This window comes from Equus quagga, chromosome 2, assembly GCF_021613505.1.
Source record: "Equus quagga isolate Etosha38 chromosome 2, UCLA_HA_Equagga_1.0, whole genome shotgun sequence".
In the NCBI taxonomy this organism is placed as follows: Eukaryota; Metazoa; Chordata; class Mammalia; order Perissodactyla; family Equidae; genus Equus; species Equus quagga.
The window spans coordinates 153,450,047-153,465,314 of NC_060268.1; the positions used below are offsets into that span (position 1 = coordinate 153,450,047).

Here is a 15,268-nt window from a genome sequence, read left to right on the forward strand (position 1 = left end):
ACAATGGAAGATGCTCAGTACTGTGTCTAAGACATTGTCAGTGCTTGATAAATGGTAGTTTTAAAACACTTGGATTCTGTGTTCAAATCCCATCTCTGCCACCAACTGTGTGTGGCTTCAAGAGCATTATTAAGCTCTCTAGCCTGTAAAATGAGATTGGACTAGCAGACTGGTAAGACCCAATCCAGCTCTAACATTCAATGGTTAAACATGCTAAACTGTGATTGACTATAGATATAATTACAGTAGTTGAGAGAATGGAGTGTCAAGAAAACATCTTATTAGATTGGAGAATGTGTATTTAAAAATATGAAGAAGTAAGGTTAAATAGATTGTGGTCAAATTATGGAGAGATCTGAAAAATTAGGGAGAAGATATATATGGTTTGCAAAATGTAGTTTCTTTTTTTTTTTTTTTGAGGAAGATTAGCCCTGAGCTAACATCTACTGCTAATCCTCATCTTCTTTTTCTTCCTCTTCTTCTTCTTCTTCTTTTTGCTGAGGAAGACTGGCTCTAAGCTAACATCCAGGCCCATCTTCCTCTACTTTATATATGGGATGCCTGCCACAGCATGGGTTGATAAGTGGTGTGTAGGTCCGCACCCAGCATCCAAACCGGCAGACCCCGGGCCACTGAAGTGGAACCTGCACACTTAACTGCTACGCAACCAGGCCAGCCCCTCAAAATGTAGTTCCTTGAATAGGCAAATTCATAGACACAGAAAGTAGAATACAGGTTACCAGGATCTAGGGGAAGAGCGAGTTATTGTTTAATGGGCAGAGAGTTTTTGTTGGGGTGATGAAAAAGTTTTGGGTATAGATAGTGGTGATGGTTACACAAAATTGTCAATGGATTTAATGTTACTGAATTATACACTTATGAATCGTTAAAATGATAAATATTATGTATATTTTACCACAATAAAAATGTAGTTTCTTGATCAGAGCAGTGACACAATGAAACTTGTGTTTTAAGAAAATTAATCTGGCAGTGATACCCATAGATGATCAGAGAGATATTGGAAGCAGAGAAACAAACTCAAAAACTATTGTAATCATGTAGCTAAGACATCCTGAGAGTCTCAGAACTAATGTGGGATCAGTGAAGACAAAGGGGATAAATATGAGACACATTTCATACAGATATTTAATAAGAAGCAATATAGTGTTAAAAGCACAGAGCTAGTCTGCCTGGTTTGGATCCAGCTCTGCCACTTACCAGCTGCATGACCATAAGCAAACGACTTTCCTCAGCTTCCGACATCATAGGGGCTGTAATGCCGGTTACATGACTTAATCCATGTAATGCACTTAATGCCTGACACATGCTTAGCATTTGGTAGAGGCTAGTTCTTCGTTGGTAACAGGGAATGCACCGACCCTCTTTTTTTCAGTAAAAGGAAAATCAAGTTCTAAGAGGCAGATACAGAAATAAATTCTGACTGTTTTCCATGGAGAAAACTCAGAGCTCAAGAGAGAACTCTAAATCTTGGAGTTTTCCTTGACCACAATTTGAAGCTTAGGGGCTAAATGAGATGAGTAATACCAAGAGTTCATCTCTGTGGCTATGGCCCCTGGGTCACAAGAGGCAAGTGTTACTTAATTATTTTATGTCTGGATAGGAAAGGGAAATACAGGTCTTGTAACTAACAGGAGAAATTGAACCATCTGTATGGACCTTTGCCTAGAATGGTTTATTTGGTAAAAAAAAAGTTTAAGACATTCCCATACATACAATTAAACAATAGTTCTTTCAATTTAGTACTTCTAGTTAGCTGTGGCAATAATTTGATTCAAGAAAGAATAATTATGAAATATTGATTACTGTGTGGCTGGTCATCTTTTGTGAAAACCCATGCCTCTAGTCTGCTGGTTACTTTAAGCACAGAAACAAAACCAGCATCAACGAAAACCTCAGCAGTGATAAAAAGGTACCATTTGTCAAACGCTTTTTATGTACTAAGTTCTATGCTAAGTGCTTTACATACATTATCTTGATTCTCATTTAATCCACTGAGAAAAGGATGATTATTCTCATTTTATAGATAACGAAACTGAAGCTTAGAGAGTTAAGTAACTCGTACAAAATAACTAATAAGTGTGGAACTGGTGTTCAAACTCAAATGTCTCTGATTTCTTCTTTTCTTCCTCTTTCCTCCCTGTGATCTAATTATATTCTTCCTTTAAAACTTAGCGCATAGCACATGCCCCTCTTAAGGCCTTTGCTGACTCTTCAGCCTACCTCCAAATCGCTGAACTCCTATTATGGAGTTCTCAGCTCTCACTGTCAGCTCTTTTTCTCCTAGTGCCTCACAGAGCTGTGTGTCTTCAGCTTGAGGGCAGGGACTATACCTTTCTTCTCTTTGCTGCTAATAAAAAGGTAGTAAGCACCTTCTATGCCTAGACCCTGAAGTTTTACAGTGATGAATAAAACACTCATGGACTCTTACCCTATGGAATTTTTAGTCTAATGGGACCATATTTTCTTCAATTAACAAATAAGCATTGAGCACTGGGCCAGGCACTGTGTAAGCTGCATGAGGGCTCGAATTTTTAAAGACCTTTTTACTTAAGTAGTGTTAAAAACAAGACAACAGGCCCCAGATGGAGCCGCTTATGCTAAGCCCCATGTCCAGAGACTTAACTCCTTAACTGAATGGAATTCTAACCCAGTGAGTCTGGAATTACCTGGTCAGCACTAGTGAGGTAATCTGCCTGATAGACCCTGCCGGCCCTAAAGGAGGGTGACCTTGCCACAAACAAGCCACTTTTTGCTACTCTAACTTTGTCAGGCTCCCTTCTGCATGTAAAAGTCTTCTACTTTGTATAGCTCCTCCGAGCTCCTTTCTATCTGCTAGATGGGATGCTGCCCGATTCATGAATCGTTGAATAAAGCCAATATGATTTAAAATTTACTCAGTTGAATTTTATTTTTTAACAGTAGAGCAGAGATTTTTGTTTCTTTGCTTCACTTGTCTCTCCAGCACTTAGAACACAGTAGGTGCTCAATAAATATTTAATGAATGAGTGCATGATTGAATGACTGCAGATACAAAGGTTAGATTTCTCCAGTCCCACAGCTGGTTCATAATAGGCACTCAATAAACGAGTGACTGATGAGGTAGGCTACTTTACTGGAAGCTCTCGAAGACCCGTCAGCGTTTGGAAGCTAAGGGGCGGGGGGGGCTGGTAAGAGGAGAGGGCGTGTCTGATCCGGCTTTGGCTCCTGGAGCATGCGCAGTCTTCACAGAATGTGACGGGCGAATAATACCAAGTGCGCGATTGCGTAGGCGCTAGTTCCGATTGGCTGACGTTCCGCGCAAGGGGTCGTGCCTACTCGTCGCCAGGTAAACAGGGGGGTGGGGGCGGGGCCAAGGAGGCGCCGCGACCTGGTTGGCCAGGCGGGGGCTGGGGGCGTCGCGGATTGGTCCCGGCCTCGAGTTCAGCTGTGCGGATCGCGCCGGGTCCCGGAGCCGGCGGCCTCAGGGATGGACGAGACGAGTCCGCTTGTGTCCCCTGAGCGGGCCCAACCTCCGGACTACACCTTCCCGTCCGGTTCCGGCGCTCACTTTCCGCAGGTGCCGGGGGGCGCGGTCCGAGTGGCGGCGGCGGCCGGCCAGGGCCTCTCTCCGCCCGGCTCGCCAGGCCACGACCGGGAGCGGCAGCCACTGCTGGATCGGGCCCGGGGCGCGGCGGCCCAGGGCCAGACCCAAACCGTGGCGGCGCAGGCCCAAGCCCAGGCCGCGGCGGCAGCGCACGCCGCGCAGGCCCACCGCGAGCGGAACGAGTTCCCGGAGGACCCCGAGTTCGAGGCGGTGGTGCGGCAGGCCGAACGGGCCATCGAACGCTGCATCTTCCCCGAGCGCATCTACCAGGGCTCCAGCGGGAGCTACTTCGTCAAGGACCTTCAGGGGGTGAGAGCGGGGTGGGGACCGCGGCCGCCGGCTTCGGGGAGGGTGGGCCTATCCCGGGGAGTTTGGGGCTTCGCACAGCCAGAGGGAGAAGGGAGGTTGAAAGGCTGCAAAAGGGAGAAACTTCACAGTGCGGAGTCCTGGGTAGGATCTTGGAATGCCGCTGAGGACTGGAGATGGAGAAGCTCTGCGGAAAGAAGAAAAATAAATCAGAACCTATTTGGTGAGGGAGGAGCGAACGGAAAATGAAAAGAGGAAATTGACCAGATACAGGCGAGGGGCCCAGCGGTGCCGTGGGGCAGCCGGCTTCTGGACGGAGACTTGCGACGAGATGCTCCTTTCTAGTAGGTTTCTTAGCTTTCAACTACTGAGACTGCTATTCGGCCATTGACCTACAGATTTGAGCTTTGGGCCCATTCTCTCTTTTTGGACCCGACCAAGGTTGTCGCTGTTCATTGGGAGGACTGGTGACCCATCAGGGGCTCCGAGGGTTCAGTTGCGGCCTTCTGTGTTGTGGGATTGTCTCCTGCCACGGTCCCAGGTCTCTTACCGGCAAACGTTGGTGATAGAGTGGGTGGACTCACCAGTTTCATCTGTCCTGGTTATTGCTCACTTCTGGGAAATGGTTCAAATCCTTTTTTATGGTTCCTCAGTTTAGAATATGGAGTTTTAGAAACATGAAACTATCAGCTACCTTTTACTTTTCCTTTTTCTCCCAGGACTATCAGCAGTTTGCTTTTTAGCCAAGGCAGAGTGTTTCCTGACCTTTATTTTGTCCCCTGCATGTGTATAAAGGGGGATGGGATGGGATGGGGCTTAGAGTGATCAGGGCAGCTGAGATGTGACCTTTGCCCTTTTGGGAACTGCAGAAGAATTTAAGGCATTTAGATCAAAGCAAAGATATCATTGAAATATTAGTGGGTCAAAAAAATATCAAGTCTTTCCTGTCAGAGTTCTTAGATGGGCCAGAATAGTTTATTGGAAAAATGTACTATTGTTATGCTTATTAAAATGATGGTGTCAAAACTCCCTCAAATTTCCCCTGCATCTCTCCTGTGTGAACTCTTCTACATGGGTAATGTGCTGTTCTGATAGTAGTGCTGAGTGGCCAGGATGGGCTGTGACGTGTAGCTCTTGGTTGGGGTCATTGATCTAGTTATTCTCCCAGATGTTGTCGTCCCTGAATTATCCAGAACCAGAGAGCAGTTCTGCCGTCAACTCAGTTAACGTGAACTGAGTTGTGGAAAGCTTTGAGACTTTCCAAGTCCCTCAGGTAAGAGAAGAGTGAGTTAAATTGAAAGCTCAAAGGGGAACCATCACTTCTAGAAAAAAAGAAAGGTGGGTATGCTGAGGCCTAAATATTAGCAAGATGCTTTCATTTTTTTCATTTGGGAACCAGAGTGAGATCTAAGATATGAGTGGTTTTTATTTAGCTTGTTGGCTGATTATCTTTGATAGGTACAAGAGCAAGAAGAAGGTTTTTGTTTTTCTTTCATGACGCTATTACAGCTCCTCTGCATGTGTGTCAGGTCAGCTGAGAAGTGATCTGGTGCTCTGACAGGTGAGAGTAATATGATCTCTCAGTTCTACCTGGCAGGTAGAGTACTGCCACCTCAGTACATAGGCCACAGAGAATGACAGACTGTGGGCATGTGTCCTGGTGATTTGCAGGATCCCAATCTCTAAAATTTCCTGGCTACTGTTTTCTCTTAGAGGGGAGGTCAAAACACATCTGCCCTGACAAAACTTATTAGTGTTAACCATCTTGCTGCTACCAAGGAGAATGGGATTTAGAGCAGAGGCCTGCTTCCTAAATGCTATGGTGGGTTATACTGGCCCACAGACTCACTATAGTTGGTCTTATCATCTTTGTCCCTGCTTCAAATGTGCTTATTTCATTTAACAAATACTTACAGAGCACTTACTGGATGCCGGGTACTGTTTGAAGCGCTTTAAAAGTAAATAACTCAATCCTCACAGCACCTTCAGAGGTGGGCGCTTTGTTGCCCCCACAGATGACAACACTGAGGCACACAGTGTAACTGATTTGCCCAGGGTCTCACAGCTGGTAAGTGGGAGGCAGGATTCAGACCCAGGCAGACTGGTTCCAGAGTTCCTGCTTCTAACCACTTAGCTTTGCTGCCACAGAGTTAGTTATCTGAATTTCTGCTTTCTCTTTTCAGTTACTATACTGGTTAGGATGAGATGTGGCTATGTGTGACAGGAAATTTAAAATAATGACTTGAATAGAAGTACATTTATCTCTCATAAAAGAAGTCTATAGGGGCCGGCCCGGTGGCGCAGTGGTTAAGTGCTCATGTTCCGCTTCTCGGCGGCCCGGGGTTCGCTGGTTTGGATCCCGGGTGCGGACTTGGCACCCGCTTGGCACGCCGTGCTGTGGTAGGCGTTCCACATATAAAGTAGAGGAAGATGGGCATGGATGTTAGCTCAGGGCCAGGCTTCCTCAGCAAAAAAGAGGACTGGCAGTAGTTAACTCAGGGCTAATCTTCCTCAAAAAAAAAAAAAAGAAGTCTATAGGCTGCTCAGGGCTAGGATGGCATTTCACTTTATCCGGGATGTGAGCTCCTTCCGTCCAGCTAATCAGCCATCCTTAACATGTGGCTTCTATTTCATGATTCAAGATGGCTACTCAAGTGCAGACATCTTGTCTGCTTTTCAGCCAATTGGAAGAAGGAACAGGAGAGGGAGAGTATCACCTACCTCCCACCTCCCCCCAGCCCCAGCCCTAAGACATTTCCTAGGAGTTGCCCCAGACTCTTCTCCTTAAATCCCATTGTCCAGAACTTAGCTGCATAGTGGTTGGGAACTTGGGAACTGTAGTCTTTTTTTTTTTTTTTGAGGAAGATTAGCCCTGAGCTAACTGCTGCCAATCCTCCTCTTTTTGCTGAGGAAAACTAGCCCTGAGCTAACATCCATGCCCATCTTCCTCTACTTTATATGTGGGACGCCTACGACAGCATGGTGTGCCAAGCGGTGCCATGTCCGCACCCAGGATCCGAGCCAGTGAACCCCGGGCCGCCAAAGCCAATCATGCACACTTAACCGCTATGCCACCCGACTGGCCCCTATAGTCTTTATTTTGCCTGCTAAAAATCAGGGGTCCTGTGTCCAAAGGAGAAGGGAGAACAGAGGTTGGGGCAACCAGCAATTTCTGCGACAGCTACTTTTGGTGCTGGACAGTCTGAAAGCTTCTTGAAGATAACAGCCCTGATTCCATTTCCCAATTTAGGATGGTTTCTCCCTCAGGGCAAGAAAGGGGGAGCTGGAACAGTAAGACGGAAAATGCTAGATCGGAATTCAGGGTAGAGAATGCTCATGTTGCCCTCCTCGCTTACATCCTTGTACTTCAGGTCTCCAATCACCTACAAAAGTATTTTTTGAGCATTTTCTTTTTTGTGAGGCAGGTCATAGTAAGATGTTCATATTGCCGAGAATCATAGAATAAGCATGTGACTCCTTAGTTTATTAAGAGGATTAAATGGGATATCACACATGAAAGCCCCTGGCATAGTTCCTGCTTAGTGGGAGCTCAATCAGAGTATTTTGTTTTCAGTTAAATGCCCACTGACCTCTGGATTAGGCTTTCTTGGATATGTGGCCTTGAATATGGCAAAAGTGGTATGATTTTGAGAAGGTGCTTTCATGACCATTGAGGATAGTAATTCATTAGATAATGCTAATTGGTATTTGCTTCAAAATTTTACAGATCCTGCTCTCACACGTTCTAGGAACTTGGCCTTATATCAGTAATTTTCAACCTTTTAAAAAATACTTTATCCACCAAGAGTTTGTCATGAAAACAGTATGGTATTTTTTTCCACTATAACGGACAAAATTATGTCATAATATTGGATACCTTTTCTCCAACTACCTGTGCCCTCCAAAGAATTCTGATGTCCTTACACTTGGTTGAGAACCACACTGATAGCCAAATGAGGAATAAAGATCTCAAACAATAAAATTTTTTTCCTGAAATGTTGAGGTGGTGAAGTTTGTATATCATATATAGATACAGTTCTTTAGATTTTAAACATCATCTACCATCTGTTGTAGGGAGCTGTCCCGGCCACACCCTGTAATGGATGAGGCAGGTTAGGTTGATGGCAATGGATAGGAAAATAAATACAGGCTGAATCTCTTTCACTACATTCTAGGTGGATCCCATCTTCTTTCAGGGTCTCATGTATTTGGAGTAGCCCATCCTTCTCTTTTGTGAGAGTTAACATGTAAATAAGGCTTCTGTACCTAAATAGCTAAGTCAAGGACTGCTGTTTCCCTCCCACCTCTAGTACAAAAGACAGTTCTCAGAGTGTGGCCCAGGGACCTTTAGGAGTCCCTTTTTGGGGTCCACAGGTCAAAATTATTTTCATAATTTTAAGGTTTTCTTTTCCTTGTGAGTGTACAGTGGAGATTTCCAGAGGCTGCATGATATGATATCAGAACAGATTGAATATTAAGAAAGATGTGAGAATGCAGATGTCTTCTCTTAAGCCAAATACTAGAGAAATTTGCAAAAAAGTAGAACAATGCCAGTCTTCTCACTAAAAATTGTTTTTGAAAATATAGTTATTTTTCATTAAAGCATGTCACTTATGTTAACATGTAATGGGTTTATTTTTATTATTAAGGGGATCCTTAATAAATTTTAAGAGTTTAAAGGGATCTTGAGACCAAAAAGTTTGAGAACTGTCCACTTCATTTTTGCCAAACTTTGAAAAAAACCCGTTTTACTAAAAGTTATTTTTGTATATTTCCCTTTGCAATATGAGTGATGTGCTTAAACTATCTTAGATTTTCGGTTCCTGAAGGAGAAAGCCTCTTTAGCATGCCATAATACCCTTCTCCTTGTGACTGCTGGATAGATATAGGAAACCCTTTGGGTTCCAGATCCCAGTAATTTGTTGAGTCCTGACACCAGCCAGTGAGTGGCCTCTTGCTTCCTTGTACAGTTCTGTTTTTATCCTCAACTTCAAGGACTGCTGCTCCTTCAGCTGCCTGTACCTCACTGCCTTCATTAAAAGGGGATTAGTAAGTGGGTATTAAGGAAAGATATTTTAAAGATATCGGCATCAAACTAAAGCTTTCTCCTAAATGTAACAAAGGACTTGAAAGTGTGTTAAAGGTGAGGGTGGTGAGAAAAATTAGGCAGTAGTCATCTTCTTTCTCAACCAAATACTGGTGGGTGTCTTTCTAATTTGAGTGGTTTTAGAATTTGTTTTCTGTGAATAAAGAGTATTCCTGAGTATTCAGTAACACAGTTGATTATGTGAAATGAATATTAGCTTTGGAAATTAGGCCAGAGGCTGTTTTATGTATCTGTCTAGGAAACCTGCAGAGTGCTCACACAGTCCTGCACAAACTAGGTACTGAGCAAAAGTTCACAGAATTGAATTGAACTGAGGCCTACACTTAGTCCCGAAAGGCACTTGTCTCCTCTTCTGTCTGAATGCCATCCTGTTCTTGCATCCTTCCCACTCTAACATTGCCCCATCTGTCCAGTCCAGGCATCATTATTTAATGAAACCCTTCTAATACTGAGATAACCATGATTACTAATGCGTTTAGAGTTGGTAAAATGCTCTCTGATTCTCCTTATGGTGGAAGGAAGTTGAGATATTTGAGAGGTCAGTCTATAAATGATGTTTGCCTGCAGTTTGGGCCTTCAGGTTCTGCTTTCTTTAAGTGGAAGTATTCAAGCCTCAGCCCTAGTATTTTTCAGCCCTGCTAGTAGTAGGAATGTCTTGGTCTCCCTTTCCTTAGGGACAATTTTGCTGAATTCCACATTGTGCCTCAGTTGAACTGACTGTTGGGTTCTGGGACTTGCCTCAAGTTGTCCTGTGGTTTCACCGCCCAGGTTCCAGAGGATTACAGTGGACTCATCAGTCATTCTCTGCGTTTCAAGCCCTTTGCTACTGCTGCTGTGTGGTTCAGAGCCCAGGGTTCCAGAGGTACAGAGATAGAGAGGAAGATTGCTAACTTAGGCATCTTGCTAGCCACTTTGGGTAAGAGTGTAATTCTAAAGACTTATGAGTATATGCATTTGACTTTTCCAGTGAATAAGTAAGTTTATTTGTCTTTAAGAATAAATCGATTCTTTTGGAGGGAGGAGGGAAGTTTTGTATTTCTCTTGTTCTCTCAAATCCTTGCAAGGCTTCTTGAAGGAACTGGTTTCAAGATTGACCAATTATTGTTGGAGGCATGCGTCCAGCCAATTCCTAATATAAGTACTTATTTAATGCAGGCAGATGGCTGTATGTGTTCTGCTGTGATCTGCCATTCAGGAAGTGACACCCACAGGAAAATGTCTTATGACCCAGACTAGCTTAGTTGGCCGTGGGGGGAGGGGAGAGGGAGAGTCATATGATACGAAGATGAATCATTTGGATAGCATATTTAATTTTCTTCCTTTGAAATCACCAGTTGGGGGATTGGAGGGAGTGAGCTAAATGTGAAGCAACCTCAGAGGGCTGACTGGCCTGGGGAAGAAACTTCAGGAGGGAGGGCTACATTTTCTAAGTTACAGCGGCATCCCATATTTTTAAGGACTTTTGAGGGTTAAGTTACTGTCTGGTAGAGAAGATGGGTTAATATTTGTGGCGTCTCCTCCTGATCTCTTGCCTAACAGAATTACTTAAAAGAACCCTATTCTAACCAGGTAGCAGATTCTTTTTCCTGCTGTGATTTTTCTCTTCCATTGCTTTCTTAGTTTGTCATTCCTAAACTTTTTTTTTTTTAAAGATTGGCACCTGAGTTAACAACTGTTGCCAATTTTCTTTTTTTTTCCCTGCTTTTTCTCCCTAAATCCCCTCAGTACATAGTTGTATATCTTAGTTGTGGGTCCTTCTAATTGTGGCATGTGGGACACCACTTCAACATGACCTAACGAGTGATGCCATGTCTGTGCCCAGAATCCGAACCGGCGAAACCCTGGGCCTCCAAAGTGGAGCGTGCTAACTTAACCACTCAGCCACAGGGCTGGCCCTCATTCCTAAACTTTTTATTTTAAGGTTTTGTTAACACCCAGGGGTTGGGATAGTAAGGCGGATAGAGGAAATCAACCATCAATGAAGGAATTTTCTTAATCTCATTCCATAATACAGTAGTCCCTCTTATCCACCATGGTTACGTTCCAAGGCCCTCCTTGGATGCCTGAAACCATGAGTAGTATCAAACTATATACTATGTTTTTTCCTATACGTACATAACTATGATAAAGTGTAATTTATAAATTAGGCACAATAAGAGATTAAAAACAACTAATAATAAAATAGATCTTAGCAACCTTAGCATACAATATTTTTTCTTTCCTTATTAAGTCGAGATTTGTTTTCAACTTTATTTCGCTTAAAGGAAGCTCTTTAAGACTTTTCTTTGGCATACCTAAATTGTCACCATCACTCTTGTGTCTGGGGTCCTTAGTAAGTAAAATAAGGGTGACTTGAACACAAGCACTTTGCTACTGCAACAGTCGATCTTATAACCTAGTGGGCTACTAAGTGATTAATGAAGGGGCAGATAGCAAATACAGCGTGGGTATGCCGGACAAAGGGATGATTCATCTCCTGGTGGGACGGAGTGGGACTCTGTGAGATTTCATCATGCTTCTCAGACTGACGAGCAATTTGAAACTTATGAATTGTTTATTTCTGGAATTTTCCATTTAATATTTTTGGAACACGGATGACCATGGGTAACTGAAACTGCAGAAAGTAAAACCATGGATAAGGGGGGACTTCTGTACCTTACTAGTTTCCTTTCAGTTGATAATTTTTTTAATCTTTATGTAATTGGTGCAGAGCAAAAGTGTATAAATGTATAAATGTACCTTGGAGGTTGGAGTTTGATGGCGTCAAAAATCTGTTATACCATATATACCAGACCTGGCACTTCCTTGGCTACAGCCCTTTCTAGCAATGGATCTCTTAGCTGCACACATGAGCTGGTGTTTTCCACTTACAAGCTGGAGAAAAGCCAGTGTCTGACTGTAAGTAGGGATTGTCTTCCTGTGCCCTCTTGTTTCTTTCTAGATTCCTGCTGACCTGGTCTGTGAGCTACTTTAATCAACTTGTCTTTAACATCTTCTTTTTCTTTTGTCTGTGTAGAAGATTATTGCTGTCTTCAAACCCAAGAATGAAGAGCCATATGGGCACCTTAATCCTAAGTGGACCAAGTGGCTGCAGAAGCTGTGCTGTCCCTGTTGCTTTGGCCGTGATTGCCTTGTCCTCAACCAGGGCTATCTCTCAGAGGCAGGGGCCAGCCTGGTGGACCAAAAACTGGAACTCAACATTGTACCCCGTACAAAGGTCAGTGACCTGTCTCCAGGGAGCCCTACTGCCTGGCCAGAGTTTTCCTGGCCATAAGCCCTGCTATATCTTAGTGGGACCGTTAGCTCGGGTGAAGGCTATTTATGCCCTGAGCCTAGGGTTCTCAGGCTATTTTTTGGGAGGACGGTATGTTTAGGCTAATGATTTGATCATCTGATGAAATCTATCCTGAGAAAGATACACATAAAATTTTTGCATCTAATTTCAGGAAGTTCACCAACCCTCTGATCTACATTTATGGGCTCCCTGGGTCTTTGGATCCCAGATAACCCCAAGCTGATTAGAAAGCTAGGTATTTTTGTGGCTTACTCTCTTAGATTTCTGAGCCATTCCAGGATTTAGATCTAGTCTAGAATGGACTAGCTGATGTCAGCTGAGCACTAATGCAAGATCTGGCAAGGAGAACTCTGGGATGGGCTGAGGGTTAGGGTAAAGGTCTGACCTGAACCCCTACAGGGAACTGACATGGAATTCTCCTTGTCCATCTTTATGCTATGTAATTCTGGTACTTGTCTTGAACATAACAAAATTGGGGTCCCAGATCCAGGCAAATCCTTGCTTAGAATGGACTTTCACATACCTTATATGTTTTATGACTTTGTTGAGGTTCTAATGAGGGGTGTGGATCATACCCCCCACAAAAAATATGCTTAAATACAGAATTGATTGCATACAATTTCGGGAAGTTTACTGACACCAGGTTAAGAATCCTTCTATTGCAGAATGTTGTGTGAAAATTTCCATGGGTTATGTGGGGGAGGAATCTGCGGGTCAGCATATGAACATTTAAGACATGTCATCACCCATTGAGTATATGGCTGCCTGAGGTTTAGTAACAACTTAAAGTGGGACTCTGATCTGATGCCTTAGGCTGCAGGGGCGTCTTTGTAGTTCTGGATCTTAATCCTCTTTGAGAATCAGATGAAAGCTATAGATCTTGTTCCCAGAAAAAAAACACATATTTGTAATTACTATTTTGCATATAATTTCAGGGGTATGATTCATTGAAGTCCATCCATTGACCCTGTAGGGACCATACCTCTAGATTAAAAACCCCCACTTGAGGTTTTTTTCACAGGTTTAGATAGCAGACTCTGGGCAAAGAGATTGATGAGCAGACAAGAGCCTCCCTTCAAACCTATTTTTTTCTATTTTCCCAGGGTATTTTTACAAGAAAATGTGATTATTGTGGATGTTTAACTGTGTCTGCTTCTTTGCCAACAAACTCCAAACAATAAGCCAACTACTTTGTAAGTTTGTAGATGTCAGGGGCCGTTTCTTAAAATTTCCTTCTCCCATTCTCAGCACCTAGCAACGTACTATAGTTATAGTAAGCATTCAGTAAGTAGCAGCGGAATCAGTGAATGAATATCAAACCATGACAAACAATACCCAAGATCCCCCAACTTCAGGTCTTTGGAGAGAATGTTTGATTGTAGTTCCAGGCTGGTAGCTCCCATTTGACAGGCAGTTCACTGCCTGGCCTTGTGCAGCTCTTTTCTTCCCTTCATGCTTTAGTTCTCTCTCTGTCCATATAGTTAAACAGCACACTTGGAACATCTTGTATGATAATTAATGCTCTTAAGATGTCCTGCCTAACCTGAAATCCTCCTTCTAGGCCCTTCCTGGACTCTAGAAACTCTTTTAAATACTCCTTGCTTATCACTCTGTAATTTCTTTTATTTCCTAGATAAGTAACAGACCCACTTGGCCCTGTGCCTGCCTGCTCTGCCTGTGCTTCTGGAGTGTAGTGCCTAAGAATTAGAAGGCTGGAGTCCAAATTCTGGCTCTGTAACTGTTCATTAGGTGACCCTTGAGCAAGTCACTTAAGACCCATCCCCCCACCCACTCAATTTCCTCACTATAAAAATAGGGATATAAATAGTTCCTAGTTTATAAGGTGGTTATTAAGATTGTACATGATAATCCATATAAAACATGTAGCCCAGTGCCTAGCACAATGTAAACACTCCATGCATCTTTGCGTGCGGTATTTTTATGACTATTCTAATCAAATGTCACGCCCCACAATCCCTTTCTTCCCCAACTCTGGTCTTCCTCTTTCCCTGTTAGAGAACCTTAATGAGGCCTGAGGATCTTTTGTATCAGAAAGTCAGCAACAACACAGGCCGGTCTGATGGCGTAGAGGTTTCATGTGCTCTGCTTCGGTGGTCCAGGGTTCGCCGGTTCGGATCCCAGGCGCAGACCTACACGCTGCTTATCAAACCATGCTGTGGCAGGCGTCCCATATATGAAGTAGAGGACGATGGGCACGAATGCTAGCTCAGGGCCAATCTTCCTCAGCAAAAGGAGGATTGGTGGCAGATATTAGCTCAGGGCTAATCTTCCTCAAAAAAAAAAAGTCACCAACAACAAAAGCACTTGTCTTCCGTGAGACTGAGATGAGATAGAACTTTGCAAGCTTTAATATACAGCTGCTAGAGAATAGTAAGAGGCAGTCTCTCCCCTCCCTGCCTTGCTACCCTTGTGACAGGATTCTATCCAGTTGATCAGAGCATCTCTCACTATGGAAAGAAGGCTCACGTTGCACTGGAGCTTCACATAGTAAGACTCTAATCCTCACTTGATAGCAATCTCTGCTTTCTGTTCCTGTGAGGTTTCAGGTTATGATAGTTTCACTAGTCATAGGGAAAAAGTGATTTGTTATAAAAAGTGATCGAAAATAAAATCTGATGGGGGAAAGGGTGGTTTATGGCTTGAGAGCACCAGGATTTCACTGTGGAAACTGGCAAGGTAGTCTTAGGAAAGCCTGTTTTTCCCTTTATTCCTGTTCCTGTGTTTCCTGACTTGTAAGACAGAGAGTGCCAACCTACAGTACCTTACACGTGCATTGTAGGTACTCTGTTAACACTGGATGGACAGATGGATGGATGGATGGCAGGGAAGGGATTATTTTGCCTCTCTTTGTCTTTAAGATTCATGGGCAAAATAACTACTTGTTTCTAATGAATTCTGAAAGGCTTAGGAAAAGAAAGAATCTTATAAATTTGAT

The 15,268-nt window shown here is 43.4% G+C and overlaps 1 protein-coding gene across 1 annotated transcript in view; it reads left to right on the plus strand.

The window, feature by feature from the left end:
- The first annotated feature begins 3,394 nt into the window (after positions 1 to 3,394).
- Positions 3,395 to 15,268, plus strand: part of PI4K2A (phosphatidylinositol 4-kinase type 2 alpha) — a 28,066-nt gene continuing 16,192 nt past the window's right edge. The window contains exons 1-2 of the mRNA XM_046652480.1: positions 3,395 to 3,913; positions 12,034 to 12,234. Coding sequence (XP_046508436.1) covers positions 3,488 to 3,913; positions 12,034 to 12,234 — 627 coding nt within the window. The 5' untranslated portion in view covers positions 3,395 to 3,487. The remainder of the gene's footprint in view (positions 3,914 to 12,033; positions 12,235 to 15,268) is intronic.